Below are 15624 nucleotides of genomic sequence, written 5' to 3'. Positions count from 1 at the left end.
CTAATGATTACTATGAAAATTATGCTATATTTAATATTTATTAATATTTACCAAACCTTTATCACTTTTCTTCTAGAAATATGTTCCCTCCAAACATGGTGGAATCCTGCTTTAAACAGGTAAGTTATAGTACACTCAAAAATATTTATTTACTCAGTCCTTGTAGGGGTGAGCAAAGGGAATTAGGTGAATCAGAACTGTATGCAGATTTGTTGCATTGACCGCAAGTTTAGGTGAGCCGTTATTTATTCCAAAGTGTCACATAGAGGTGGCCTTTTACTTACAGCTCGCTCTATATTCCAATTGTAGCATTATAAAAACATTCAGGAAAATTCAAAAAAGCCCTACTCCCTTAAGAACTACCTGCACCTAATTCAGGGAGGAATTTGCTCCAGTGTTGGTAACATTACAAATTCATGTAGTTCTAACTACTGCCACTTTAAGAATCTATTGCTATGGCAGTGATAGCTTCTTAAAGAATTACCGCCAGTTCTCAGATTAGGAAACTGGTGGTAATTGAGACCAGTTTGAAGTTGGCGTACAGAGGTGCTCAGAGCAGGCCACGCCTGTGCTGGGAAGCTGTCTTGAATGTGACTGCTTCCTGCACAGTATGGTATGCCCAGGCTGATTTAGCATTGGTCATATCATTGCTCATATTTAGGACGTGGCTTGTCAGTGGGTGGGCAGAGCCTAATGGGGAAATGAGGAAATCGTTCTCCATCTGGTCCATTTTTTACATTTGAAAGAAAGCATGTGCAGATAGTGAATTTGAAAGGCACTATTGGACTGACCACTGCTGTGCGCAGCCAATCAAAAATAAAGCAGGTACGATGGGGAACTAGTCTCTCAGTTTACCATCAGACTTTGCCCTCTCCATTACAAAACTCTTTGGCCATGGTGCGTGGTGATGTCACAAGCATCTGGCTCTGCTATATGCATTTTATCACAACTGATATTATTGGGCGCTCCAGTTTTGTCACAGCTGACATCATCAGGAGCTCACGGGGGACAAGGAAGTGGTCCACTTAATATCCGGACTAGAGACTACATTGTTTTTACAGAGCTTCTTGCCTAATTTATACTTTAGGTGATACACATTATTGTGGATGGAAGAGGAAGTACCCCTGATATACTGCCGCGGTGTGTCTGATATTTTCAAGCATTGTGTGATCTTTCTATATTAGAGGTCGTATCCTTGCAGTAAGCCTCTGTGTGGAGGAGTACATATACAGTATGGTGTTTTTTAACACTTTGAAGATTTTCCCCAACATCTCCTTTTCTTATCTTTTCTCAGGTTTGATATTCACAAGCACATTTTGTTTTCAACCACTAAGGACATTGATTTATACATTGTGGACAATAATTTTCTATTTTTTTTTTGTTTGTTTTGTTTTATATGGATTTTTGATGAATTGGTTACACTCTTGGGATTATACCTGAGGTTATAATTATTTGGTGGTTCATTCGCTAGGTACTCTATAATTAGCACCGCACTTGTTTGATTTTTGTTGACACTAAAGCCATGGGTATCTAATGGTGTGCTAGCAGCTTTATATTTATTTTTTACCCATTAGCGCAGTTAAACATGTTTTAGGAGGAATGACACTGACCATTTGTAATTTTTTTTGTATTTAGTTCAAAACACATTATGAGAAGAAGCTCTTCAAGATTCCAGTTCCAGAGAATGAAACATTACTATCTGCTGTTATGAATAATGTATCAGATGCCATGGAGACTCTGACCAAGTTTCGAGAGGAAATGATCCCTGTGCCTGGATCAGTGAATGGGGTGAATGCACTGGGACTTGTGGTCTTTTCTATGTGTTTCGGGCTGGTGATTGGAAACATGAAAGAACAAGGAAAACCCCTAAAAGAATTCTTTGACTGCCTCAATGAGGCTATTATGAGATTAGTGGCTGTTATAATGTGGTGAGTGTCAGCGTTTGCTATACGGACATCGGCTATCCTAAATGTTCCAAATAGGCAAGAACTAATCTTTAGGGCAACACTGCTGAAGGTTGGAGAGCAGCATCATTGCAACAGTATTCAATATTAGTTTTCCTTTTTAAGGAAATAATGATCTTCTGTATGTTTTTTCCTTACTCCTTACCCAGAATTTACTATTTAATTTTTTTTTCACTGTCAAAATTTGTAATCTATCTCCCTGGTAGGCATCTGCATACACTACATGGCCAAACATTTGTGGCATCTGACTATCATCCCTACCCATGTGGCCCTAACTATATTTACAGTTGTATCCAGTGAAGGGTACAGTTAATGCTACAGCATACCAAGACATTCAGGATGTTTGTGCCAACATTGTGGATTTTGAGGAAGGTCACTTTCTGTTCCAGCATGACTGCACCCCTATGCACAAAGTCACACTCCATAAAGACCTGGTTTGATGAGTTTAGTATGGAGGAACTCGATTAGCCTGCACAGAGATCTGACCTCAACTTTACTCAACAGTTTTGGGATGAGTTGGAATGCCAGATTGAGCGGCTGAGTGATCACAAATTCCCAGAGACAATCCCCAATATCTTGTAAAAAACCTTTATTGTAATAGTGGAGGCTGTTATAGAAACAGTTTTGGAGTGGAATCACTAACAAGCTCATAGAGGTGTTCTGGTCAGGTGTCCAGGAACATTTGATCATAAATTGTATCAGGGAATGTTGTTAGTATTTTGTGCTTAAGGCTAAACTCCTTCATTTTAAATAGAGTATATAGTAAGACAGGGTTAGTGCCTCTGTCAGTATTATTGCAGTCTGTGTCCCCTAGTCACACCAGCACACATGTGAGGTGGATAGAGGAATTCTGCATTATGAGAGTGGGACTCCTCTTCTATCAGAATACACTGATCAGTGGCTGCAGCCAGCTGATCAACAACATTTTTCCAACAGTCCCGTTTGAGAGAAGTCAATCGTTAGATCAACTTTTGTCAAGCCATAGATGGATGGAAATTCGCCCGGTGCCTGCTGAAATGGCCAAAATTCTATTTATAATGGGCAGCTTTAGCACAGTTAGCCTTTTGAAGATTATTTTTTTATTGAGTGAGACCAAACCCATAACCTTGCACTGAGAGGGCAGAAACAAGCCATGAAGTAGAGTCTGCACATGTGATGAGCAAATATGTCAGCCCCCATTAAAATATTATCCCAGTGGCTTAACTACACATACTGTTTGTGCAAAGTAATCACCCTAACTAACAGACAAGTAGTGTTTTAATAAGCCTGATAAACACCCTGCTCCCCCACCATCCCAACCTTTTGCCATACTGCACAAGAAATATCTAGTACTTTGGGGTATGAGGGAACCCTCCCTCTGCCTCCCCACAAAGCAGGGCTCTGTATCTGAGCTCCCACTTACCTTTCCTAAGCACATCCATGTGTTAAATACATAAAAAGGAATCTTGTAAAGGTCTGTAAATTGGAAAGAGAGGGGAAGACTAATGACAGCTGGTTATGGTTCATCCCGTGAAGAAACCTGTTACTACATAGGTAAAGGACTGGTTCTTGTAATGATATCAGTTCATCTTATTAACAAAATGTTTTTACAAAAACTTTTTTTTCTCAGCACTAATAATAGATTGTCTGATCCATAGGTATGCTCCAATTGGAATCCTTTTCCTAATTGCTGGTAAGATTGCAGAGATGGAAGATATGGGTGTGGTTGGAGGACAGCTTGGCATGTACACTATCACGGTCATCATTGGTCTGCTTATCCATGCTATCTTTGTATTGCCCTTGCTGTACTTTTTGGTGACTCGCAAAAACCCCTGGGTGTTTATAGGAGGCCTGATACAAGCCCTAATTACAGCTCTGGGCACCTCATCAAGGTGAGGGTTCTATCATCAGTATACATTTGCTGCATAATGATTGGATGTCTTGCAGACTTTATTCATAGTGTATTATATTTACAGCTCTGCCACTTTACCAGTCACATTTAAGTGCTTGGAGGAGAACAACAAGGTAGATAAGAGGGTGACACGCTTTGTACTGCCAGTGGGAGCAACAATCAATATGGATGGCACAGCACTCTATGAAGCCCTGGCAGCAATTTTTATTGCCCAGGTGAACAATTATGACCTAAACTTTGGACAGATTATCACAATCAGGTAATGTGATATACTGAATTGTCTTCCTCAAAAACAAAAAATATCACCTATCATCACATCTCTCCTTTATGTTCATCTGACCTACAGTGTATCTAGTATCGGTGGTTTATGTCATGGATACAGGTTCATGGAAGCTATGATGTGGTGCTTGTGGAACAGCTTCCTGCAACCTAGCTCAACCTGGGCCTTATGAACACACTGCAGGAAAACAAGCAAGGCTATCAGACTAGTAGCATGCATTCAAAGGGATATTTACTCAAGAAATAAAACTATAATTCCATCGCTTTACAAAACTCTGATTGGGCCACATCTTGAGTATGCTCTCCAGTTTTAGTCACCAGTCCTCAGGAAGGATGTGCTGGAACTGGAGAGAATCCAGAGAAGGGCAACAAAGCTAATAAGGGGGCTGAAAGACCTTAGTTATGAGGAAAAACTACAATCATTAAACTTCTTCAACCTGGAGAAGAGACGCTTAAGAGGAACTATGACTGCAATATACACATTTTTTAATGGTGATACTAGCATTAGGAGAAAACTATTAAACCTAAGGTCTCTAAAGAAGACATGCTGCCATACAATAAATTTGGAAGAGAAGTGGTTCAATCTTAAACTGTGTAAGGGGTTCTTTACTATTAGAGCAGTAAGGATATGGAACTCCCATTGACAGTTATTAGAGTCAGCATGGAGTGTAGATAAATTGAAACAACGTTTAGATGTATTTCTTAGTGAACGCAATGTACATGGAAACGGAAAATGGTAGTGACATACACACCCACAGTCACACACACCAACATACTGTGGGAACTGGATGGACTGCTGTCTTTACTCAATCTTACCCACTATTTAACTGTAGTGCTACTCTTTACTAGGGCCACAGATTTAAAGTCTCAGGTTATATTCCTTCTAGTGCAGCAGCCAGGCAAACAGCAACTTCACACTTTGATTCCAGAAATCGCAGTCCATACAGGTTGCCCATTTAACCCCTTCCTGCCTGGTCTATTGTAAAATGATGACTGGGCGGGAGCATTGTTGTTCTGGGAAGACATCATATGACCCCCCTGGGCCACACTTCGGTGCAATCTGTCACCTGCTGTGTCCACTGGACACAGCTGATGACAGATCACTATACCAGCCCACTGCCGATACTATGTGACCCCTGTGACCATTTACAGCAGATCACATAGGAGTTGTACACAATGAAAGGCTTTAGTTCATGCCTTTCATTGTGTACTATTGGGATGAGCTCTGTGATTGGTCACAGCCATCGCATGGTATAGACAGGGCCAATCAAAGCCCATCTGTACATGGTCATGGCCAATCACAGCTAATCATAATGGTAAACACTGAATGAGTAGTTTTCATTCAGAAAAAATGGTTGCTTATAGCTGTAAAATTCACAGTTATAAGCAACCACAATATGTAAAAAAAAATCCTGATCACCTCCCCAGAGTAGTAAAGTGGTTACTATGGTAACACTGCATGTAAAAAAAGTAAAATAAGGAAGAAAAATATAATAAAACATTATTAAAAGTGTTTTCTTTACAAACCATTAATGTTACCAGTCAGTGTCCATGATCACCATCACACAAGTTATACAATGACATTGTACTGCACTGGTGACAGTATGTAAAACAAATGTAAAAAATCGTATTTTTTTAATTTCTTCATTTTCCCCAAAAAGTTGACAAAAAAAAATTACAACTTTAAAAAACCCGCAATGCTTCTTACTAAATACCTTGGACTGTCTACTTTCCAAAAAAGGGGTCATTTGAGGGATATTTGTATTGTCCTGGCATTTAAGGCCTCAAGAAATGAGATATGCTGTCTGTACATCAGGACTGATCATCTTTCATATATATATATATATATATATATATATATATATATATATATATAATTTTTATATATATATATATATATATAGTTGTGGACTCTATAACTCTCCTACATACCAAATAATATATACTGACTTGGGTTCTTTTTACCAAAGAAATGTAGTAGAATACATTTTGGCCTAAATTTATGAAGAAAGATTATATATTTGCTAAGGCTCGGTTCACACAGGGGGCGACACGACTTGCCGCGCCGCGACCTGCCGCGACCTCAGCGGCGACTTGCAAACGACTTCTGTATAGAAGTCAATGCAAGTCGCCCGAGGTCGCCCAAAAGTAGTACAGGAACCTTTTTTCTAAGTCGGAGCGACTCGAGTCGCTCCTCTTAGAACGGTTCCGTAGTACAGAACGGGGGCGACTTGTCAGGTCGCGGCGCGGCAAGTCGTGTCGCCCCCTGTGTGAACCGAGCCTAAATGTTATAACAGAAACAAAGAAAAACTTTTTTTTTCAGAATTTTCTGTCTTTTTTTAATTGTTTTGCAAAAAAAAAAAAAAAAAAGAAAGAAAGAAAGAAAGCTCTATTTGTGTGGAAAAAAATAAACATTTTATATGGGTACAATGTTGCATGACTTTGTCATTCAAAGTGTGACAGCGCTGAAAGCTAAAAATTGGCCAGGGCAGGAAGTGGGTAAAAGTGTCTGGTATTGAAGTGATTAAAGTTTATTGCAGTAATAACTTGGATAGGGTTCATGGAGATGTGGGATACTCCACATATCAGGAACAATGAGCATGCACTTCCTTGTTGTAGCGCTGCTAAGCTTGTGGGACAATAAGTGGATAGCACTGAGGCACCGATACCAATGACCCAGTCCAGGCAAGCCTTGTACTTTGTGCAGAAGGGGTGTTAAAAAAACATCAGTCACTGAAATTACTTCCTCTTTTGGGTCAGTACTCTCAGTGTCCTTTTTGCTTAGAATGCTACTCTCTGGTAGCAGATAGGCTTCCCCTGTGAACTCCTAAGGCAGGTTTTCAGTGACACCCCTCTCTAGTCCCTGAAATGGGTTTGTGGCTGAACAGGCCCTCTCTGCAAGGCATGAATCCTGATGAGCAGACTGGACCTTCAGCAGGACAACCAGGGAGGCAGTCAGCCCTCCCTGCTGGGAACTTCTCCTCCTGGACAAAAACGCTGCTCTCAGAGGCTCTGAACATATGCACTGCCCAACCACATTCTGTGCAACAACTTCAGTGCTGCCTATCAGTGCTCATCAGTGCACTGATCAGTGCACTGATCAGTGGCACCTATCAGTGCCCATCAGTGTGGCATAGTAGTGCCTCCTCATCAGTGCCACCTAATCAGTGTCCATAAGTGCCGTCTTATCAAAGTGGCACCTCATCAGTGCCCATCAAGGCAGCCTATCAGTGCCCATCAGTGCTGCCTCCTCAACCCACATCAGTGAAGGAGAAAAACTACTTATTTACTAAATTTACTGACAGAAACTTAGAAAAAGTATTTTTTTTCAAAATTTTCTGTCTTATTTCTTTTTTTTTTTTTTTTTATAAAAATTCCAGCAGTGATCAAATACCACCAAAATAAAGCTGACGAAAGTTCCCTGTATGGAGGTGGTTAATCTCATAAGGAGGGTGCTACATAACTATGTACAGGCAAACCATACTTTTAAGTACGCAATAGGGTTTATTTACTAAAGCTAGAAAGTGCAAAATCAGGCTCACGTCTGCATAGAAACCAATGAGCTTCTAACCCCAGCTTGTTCAATTAAGCTTTGGTTATAAAACCTGGGAGCTCATTGGTTTCTATGCAGAAGTGATGCCTGATTTTGCACTTTCCAGCTTTAGTAAATAAACCCCATTGTGTACTTAAAAGTAGGGTATGCCTGTTACCCTTTGAAATAGAGCATGAGAACAGAAGGAAAGTGCACCCAGTTTTCCTGAAATGATGTAGAAGTACCCTACTATATTAGTGTAATATCTGATGTGATTTTAAGAAAAAACAAGTAAACAATTTTAATGAGTTTACATACCTTGAATATAGCAATAAAACAATATAGGACATGTATGTTGCATTCACTGTACAACAGTAGCTGCAACCTTCTGAAGTATTGTGATGTGCCCATGAGCGTTGACCATGTTTACTTTTTGCACTGTCCTCCTTTGCTGTATCTTCTGAACTTAATGAAACTTAGAACAATATATGCTGCATACTAAGTATAGTTTAGTTGTTCTTTAAATACAGGTAAACTTTATATATTTTTTTCTGCAATTGCAGCATCACTGCTACAGCAGCCAGTATTGGAGCTGCAGGAATCCCACAAGCTGGACTGGTGACCATGGTCATCGTGCTGACATCAGTAGGACTGCCTACAGAGGACATTACGCTGATCATTGCTGTTGACTGGTTCTTGTAAGTATTTAATGACAGAAATATTTTAGGACATTGAAAACAAAAGTATAGGCTGACAGGTTATGCTCTGGAGCTGTCTACTATACACAATTAATTTAGTATATTTATGACTACCAAGGGCTCACTGTTACTTCTCTGAATCACCAGACACACTAAATACTTAGGAATCTGTGGTTACAGATTACCATCTCTGGTATTATATTTCCTTTCTAGCCCAATTGGTTGCAAAATATACTTTTTACATAAAGCTTTATTTATGAATATTAACGCATAACAAAAGCATGATCTACTAAGGCCATGACTAGAAGTCTAAACTAAGAGAAGAAAAACAGGGAGTGAAAAGCTGGACATAGATTTGAGATTCATGGGACAATGCATAAAGACCATCTAGCATAGCTATTATACATGATAGATATATAATCTAATCATGAGTGTATGCGACATTGAGAAATGAACAATCATTAGCAGTACTTGTGATTGGAACACTATGCAGGGGCCATGTCGGACTGGAGACTCTGAGGTCTGGCTCTCCGGTGTGCTGTTAGCACAAGGTATCCTAACCTTTGTTGCAGCACAGTAGTAAATAACAAGGCTTCTGCTGGCCTTCAAGTGTAAAAATAATAGATTTTTTAGGTGGTGAAACTTGATGCAGTATTGTCATAGATTCCAAAAATGTTCACGGACATGGTTTGCCTAGGCATTTCCCATTTCCATAACTTATATAATGTAGTTCTATCACTGTAAACCATTGGGCTACTGTTAGTAGAGCTTCACCTTTCAATTTCATATCAGTGTATTTTCTTATATAGAATAAGTGTAGCTTTAGGAGAAATTTTACGTATTTCCTTCCACTACTTTATTAGTTATTGCAAGAAAGCAAAATATAAACCTTTATTTAAATGACTATAGTCATATAAAATAGCATTAATCTAATTTTCTGAATATTTGTATATTTTGCTCAGAGACAATAGATGGTAGAACACATCTAATTATTTTAAAAATTTAAGATGAACTTTAAAGTGTATAATACACAGACTAGTAAAATAATCATGTGGATACCATTATCTTGGAATTTTCTTGGACAAGAGTCTCTATTGACCCTTTGTTGTTTTTTCAGGGATCGTCTCAGAACCACCACAAATGTGCTTGGTGACTCTCTCGGTGCCGGCATAGTGGAACACCTGTCTAGACATGAGCTGAAGAAAAATGATGCTGAGATGGGCAACTCAGTGATCGAAGAAAACGAGATGAAGAAGCCCTACCAGCTCATCTCCCAGGAAAACGAAACAGAGAAACCTATAGACAGTGAGACCAAGATGTAGGCAGCACAATGTGTCCTGATTAAATGACCAGAATCACAATCCTCCCATTCTTTTCTATCATCAAACGTCGGGTCTCGTGACGGTGGCAACACCGGGGAGCAATCAGAGATTCAACATCCGCAGGTGTCACAATACCTGTGTCTGTACAATGTGAAACATACAATGTAACATTTTGCCATTGTGGCCCTGCCATCTCTGTGCTAACCAGGAAACAAATCTTGCATTGTTTGTACATCCTTTTTTATTTTGTTGTGTTGCTCTCATACTTTTATGAATGGGGAACCCAAGTAGCTGAGAGTCTTCTTGAATATTTCTTATTCAAAAAAAGTCTCTTCACTCCATAAAAAAAACACAGATTATTTTGTTTCTTTTGGGGGGGGGGGTCCTTTTTAGTTCCTTGTCCATAGTGGTCAGTTGTACAGCAGAATAACCTTTTTTCTATAATATAGCACACACAGTGCCAATGATGCATTTGATTTATTCTTATAGAAACTACTGAGTGACTTGAAAGTGTAACAACCATAGAGTAAAGAAAGTATTCATTTTCCCCCACAATTTCCTGAAATATGGTTTAGCTCTGGACAAACTGCTGCCAACTAGCTGTTGTGGGGGCACCTGCAAGCCATCCTGGGGGATTGTAGATCGTAGGTAGGCTTCAGGTTGCTTAGCCCTCTATGGACGTTTGTGTTTATAACATATCAGTAAGGTCGTTTTTTTGGCCATCTTATTTTGCTCTTAAAATTCCTTATACCTCCATTCATAATGGGGGTTAAGGAATGATTTACTGGCAGATGACAAATCCAGCTTTGAAGCAGCACTGAGAGCAATACACAGAGTACCATTTCTGACCTCCCTCTAAAAATAATAGTTGACTGGCTGTCAACTTTTTGAATCACTGGCCCAGGACAGGCATGCTGCTAGCAAAGTATTTAAATTTCTATATCAACATAAGATGCAGACAACAAGCATTTTCATATGAGAGCTCAGTAATAGCAGCAAGCTTATTTGTATATATGTGGACAGCAGATTAATCCATAGCAACTAATCAGAAGTCATTGGGGCTCATTTACAAAAGAATTTTAGACTGTTTACTTAACAAAAGGGAATGGTCACTTAGCTTAATAAATAAGCTATGTGTACTTTGAATGCCCGATCGTTTTCAAGAGAATAAAAAAAAAAAACAGGATTTTTTTATTGCATGTGATCGTGTGATTGACATTAACACAGCTTCATCTTACCTACTAAGCTCCAAGGACATATTAGGGCAGAATGGGGTCCTAGGCAGGGTGCAGCTTTGGCTCCCATTGCTTTGATTGGCATCGATAAGGATTACAATAAGCATAAAAAGTTACCCCTTTTGCATTGTTTGTACTAGCAGGACTCCCTTGGGCAATAGATGCTTACAAGTATATCCTCCTATATGATGTAACAGGTAGGTACATAGCTTTGACCAATTGTACTATCCCTCTGGTTTACTGCAGGAGAATGAAGGTTGTAGCTGGGCCCCCCTGGATGCTCCTGAACAGTCTTTAGTATTTGGAAAATAAACCTATTGTTCTGATGAAAGGTAACCTCTGATTGGACATCATGGGTTCCTGGCTTACCACACTACTGCATTACTACATTTTCCACACGCATTGATAATACATGACAAATCAGACCATAACAGATAGAAAATATAAACATTTAGTTCTGAAAAATCCCACCTTCTGGAGGTTGAGTTTAGCGACATCTAGAGTGTTAATTGACTTTTGACTTTAAAAACACTTTAAACCACAAGCTATTTATTTCTTTCAAAGAGATTCCCTGTCTTCGTAGTGTAAGCACCACTATTATCATTCCTCATGTATAGAACACATTTACACAAAAAACTAACCCACAAACATAAGGTGGGAAGGCCTTGCGGATAAGTTCTCTAATCTGGAAGAGCAGGAATCCTGAACTGAATGTAACAGAATGAATGTAAAGCGAGAGTTTAGCGTCTAAAGTAATAATAATGCTGGAAAAGATGTTGTCTGATAGAATGGAAAAAAACAGCATAGATGGTTATAGAAAGACATAGAGGATGTTAAAGTCATGAATTAAAAGAAAGTTAATGGTAGTTTATGGATAGTGGTTTACTAAAGGAGTCCGTTTAATTTCTGGTCAGGCAAATCTGTGCTTCCTGTAGAATCCAGTCAGTTTTAAGGGATCCACATAATGTTATTGTACAATCTGTCTACAAAGTCATGCAGATTTATCAACAACTATGTAGCGCAAGGGTCTACCCAACCGATCCATTCAATCTATATCCGGTAAATTATATCTAGCAATTTAAAGGAGTTTATACAATCAAATTGTAATGTGCATGAGCACCTTGAGAAAAAGTCAATGTTTAAGACTGGGTTCACACTGTCCTCAGATGTAGCTTTCAGCAGGGGTCCAGTGAGTCCCTGTTCTCTGTTTCAGGGACGAATCAGGCCTGAATTTTTGCCTGAATTCGGACCTGAAGTGGAGCCGAAGACACACAGGATCCCTGTGCAATGCACTCTGCGGCCAACACAGAGATGTGTGCACCGGCTCCATTGAGAGCCGGTCACAGTCACCTGTCATGCGAATTGGATGTGTAGAAACCCGCATCCAAATCACATTGGTGTGAACCCAGCCTAATGCTAAAGCCATACCCACACATTCCTAGATGGCCAATTACAAGGATTTAACTATCCTTTTTAATGAAAGCCCAAGTGCTTTCACACTGGGGCAGTGTGCTTGCAGGATGTTACAAAAGTCCTTCAAGCAGCATCTTTGGGGCCATGAAGGAGTGGTGTATTTCAATAGGCAGGGGGGGTGGAGGAGCGGTGTATACACCGCTCCTCCACCGCCCCTGCCTATTGAAATAAATGGGCACCGCTGCTGAAGCACCTGCATGGGCGAATTTAACCCTTTATCTGACCATTAGCAGGGGTTAAAAGCACCCCGCTAGCGGCCAAATAGCGCCACTAAAACAACGGTAAAGCACTGCTAAAACTAGTGGCGTTTCACTATCAACGCCCTCCTGTCCCAGCGTGAAAGCAGCCTTACTGTATCTGAGCTAGATTCTTGAGGGTCAGAGGTCGCCTGAGGGCTGACAGTTGGATACCTGTTTTGTCAGGTTCCCCTCTGGAAACCTGGATGAAAAACTCCTAGATAGTAATCTCCACGACCTCCCTTGTTACCAGGACATGAAAACTGTTGGCCGCTCACTCTGAGCGTTACAGGAATAGCACTAACAAGGCAGAATGTGGTGATTGCTAACTGGGAGTTTTACACCTAGGTTTCCAGGGGGCCCGAATGGTATGACTAAAATGAGGAAACAAGCTGCACAGTTTTTCAATATCTACTGGAACCTCTTGACTGCATGGGCTATTTTCTGGGAAAAAGTTAACCTAACCTTTAAATCCCATAATGCATTGATTTAAAGCAATGCACATTAAAGCTGGGCACATGCTAATTACATAAACCTTAGATTTGATCAGTTAATCAAAAAAAAATTTCCTGTAATCTCCGTAGAGAAAAGACCACACTTGATTAGATATAAACTGAATGAATTGCTTTTATAGCTTTTCACAATTTAGTTATTGCTAATCTCAAACCCAAGCCAAATCTGAATAATGTGGTCATCTGTAGAGAGAGTTATTCTTTATATGAGAATATAAATATAAAAGGCATTTTCCTTGCACCTGAATGGATGATTGAAGGGAAAATAGGCGCACCCTGCAAGTGAACAATAAATGATTCCTTTAGTAAATAAATCCCTCAAGAAAAGAGAAGAGTATGTTTTTTTACTTACTACACCTGTACAATATTATCTATACTGGCCAAAACCAAGTAGACCAACTACCCAAAATACAACATTTGTATGTTTGTTTTTTTTATCTTTGTGAATTTGATATGGTGCACATACATAGAATAAGCAAAAGACTAGATAGGGGCTATCCAATAATAGTACTGTATAATGTATTCATTTCAAATGGAATTCCACAAACATACTATTCATACCTCTAAATAGATCATACAAGTCACTCTAGGATTATTCACCAGTGCACTGGAAGATAATGGGACACAGAGGTAAAATCAATACAATGTCTTCACATACCCTTGTTCCACTTTCCACTGTCACCATTAAAAGGGACAGTCCACCTAATATTTCAGATTTGATTTAAAGCAATGCACATTAAAGCTGGGCTCTATTATCGAGATTACTGGTGATTTTTTTTCCTGGGAAGGATTACCTAGAGCAGGGGTCTCAAACTGGTGGCCCTCCAGATGTTGCAAAACTACAAGTCCCATCATGCCATTGCCTTTGGGAATCTTGCTCTTAACTGTCAGCCTTGCAATGCCTCATGGGACTTGTAGTTTTTCAACAGCTGGAGGGCCACCAGTTTAAGACCTCTGACCTAGAGTCTCAAAAGAATGGTTCTTCTCAGTGTTCCAGTTGGGTAGGCAAACACCAATTTGGTGATCTCATTGCCAAGGTTCGAATGAAAGAAGCTGTTTGATGATTCACCTACATTTTGGGTAGAATGCCCCATAACTTTGAGTTGCTATTATTATGCATTTTAGACAGAAGCTTGTTGTATTGCTTTCACACCTGAAAGCAGGCATCTTATGAAGGTTTACGTTAGTCACAAGGAAGCACAAGTGTCTCTTTTATTTTTTTTTACTTTTATAAAACAAAGTATAAATCACTGTTAACAATTTAAAACATTTAAAGGGGAACCACAGGCAAAACTTTTAGTTTTGCAAAGACAAAAGACTAGCAAAGGGTTAGAACCTCTGTCAAGTTCCTATTTCTATCTGTATCCCTGATAAAAGAGAATTGTCTTTGGTTCCTGTCCAAAGTCAAAAGGACATGAAGTGAGGTTAAAGCTCTCCAACGGGACACAGACAGCAATTAAACTATCGTGAAGGTTCTAACCTTGCCCTACTCTTTGGCAGAAATTCAACTTTAAATGTGATTTCTTGAACTCACCTGACTTTGAGCCCAAATGTATTTGAAAGTTATTTTTTACCTTTTTTTGAAGGATATGTAATACCTGTTCTGTATATATAATTTGTGAAAGAAAAGAGAGTTGTTTTCATGAATGAAGAGTTTGTACTATCTCGGAGATATCGCTGTATTTTTAGAATTGTAAACTGGGTACCTTTATAAGGAAAATACAGGCATTACATGACAAGTCAGAATTACACATATACAATATAAATGTTTTATTTTGCTAATATGAATAGAGAGAAAAACAGATCTTATGTAAATGTAAAGTAGAAATATTTTTATAATAGATAAAATGTTTACGCTTGTACAAAACTTAACTTTAGCCAGTACATTTTTTTTGTTAATTTTCTTGATATCTGTGAAATTTTATGACAAGATTCTAATGTCAAAGTTGGTATTTTTTATTTGTTAAAAGTTTATTAAAAAAAAATCATCTGTCTTGTATGTACCTGATTTTGACTAACTATTTTTGTGAATATCGGGTACAATAGAAAGTCTTTTCTATGTCACTGATTCTAGTCTCATGTACCCAGTGTGAATTGAACATCTGTATTTGTAGGTGTATTTTCAATAAAAAAAAATTAGATTGTATAAAGGTTGCTTTCTTGCAGGGATACCATAACTGAGCCTGATTTACTAAAGAATATGCATGTCAGCAATTGCATCAATGGGCCCACAAACTACAGTGGGGAAAATAATTATTTGATCACTTACAAAGAAATGAAGGGTCTATAATTGTTATCATAGGTGTATTTTAAATGATAGATACAAAATATCAACCAGATATCCAGAAAAAGACATGATACAAATGTTATAAATTGAGTAGCAATTTAGTGAATAAAATAAGTATTTGATCTCCAAGCAAAACATGACTTATTACTTGGTGGAGAAACTCTTGTTGGCAAGCACAGAGGTAAGACGTTTCTT

General features: G+C 38.9%; 1 protein-coding gene across 1 annotated transcript in view; it reads left to right on the top strand.

Annotated features, from left to right (window-relative positions):
• The window catches only part of SLC1A3 (solute carrier family 1 member 3), a 116243-nt gene extending 100951 nt beyond the window's left edge, over positions 1 to 15292 (top strand). The window contains exons 5-10 of the mRNA XM_077462853.1: positions 77 to 119; positions 1636 to 1928; positions 3602 to 3835; positions 3920 to 4114; positions 8230 to 8364; positions 9482 to 15292. Coding sequence (XP_077318979.1) covers positions 77 to 119; positions 1636 to 1928; positions 3602 to 3835; positions 3920 to 4114; positions 8230 to 8364; positions 9482 to 9686 — 1105 coding nt within the window. The 3' untranslated portion in view covers positions 9687 to 15292. The remainder of the gene's footprint in view (positions 1 to 76; positions 120 to 1635; positions 1929 to 3601; positions 3836 to 3919; positions 4115 to 8229; positions 8365 to 9481) is intronic.
• The last annotated feature ends 332 nt before the right edge of the window (positions 15293 to 15624 follow it).

The sequence above is a fragment of the Lithobates pipiens genome, unplaced genomic scaffold, assembly GCF_037356315.1.
Source record: "Lithobates pipiens isolate NorthernLeopardFrog02 unplaced genomic scaffold, aLitPip1_a1.2 Scaffold_3, whole genome shotgun sequence".
Classification (NCBI taxonomy): Eukaryota; Metazoa; Chordata; class Amphibia; order Anura; family Ranidae; genus Lithobates; species Lithobates pipiens.
Note: the sequence above shows the minus strand (reverse complement) of the source record. Positions and strands in the feature narration are given on the sequence as shown.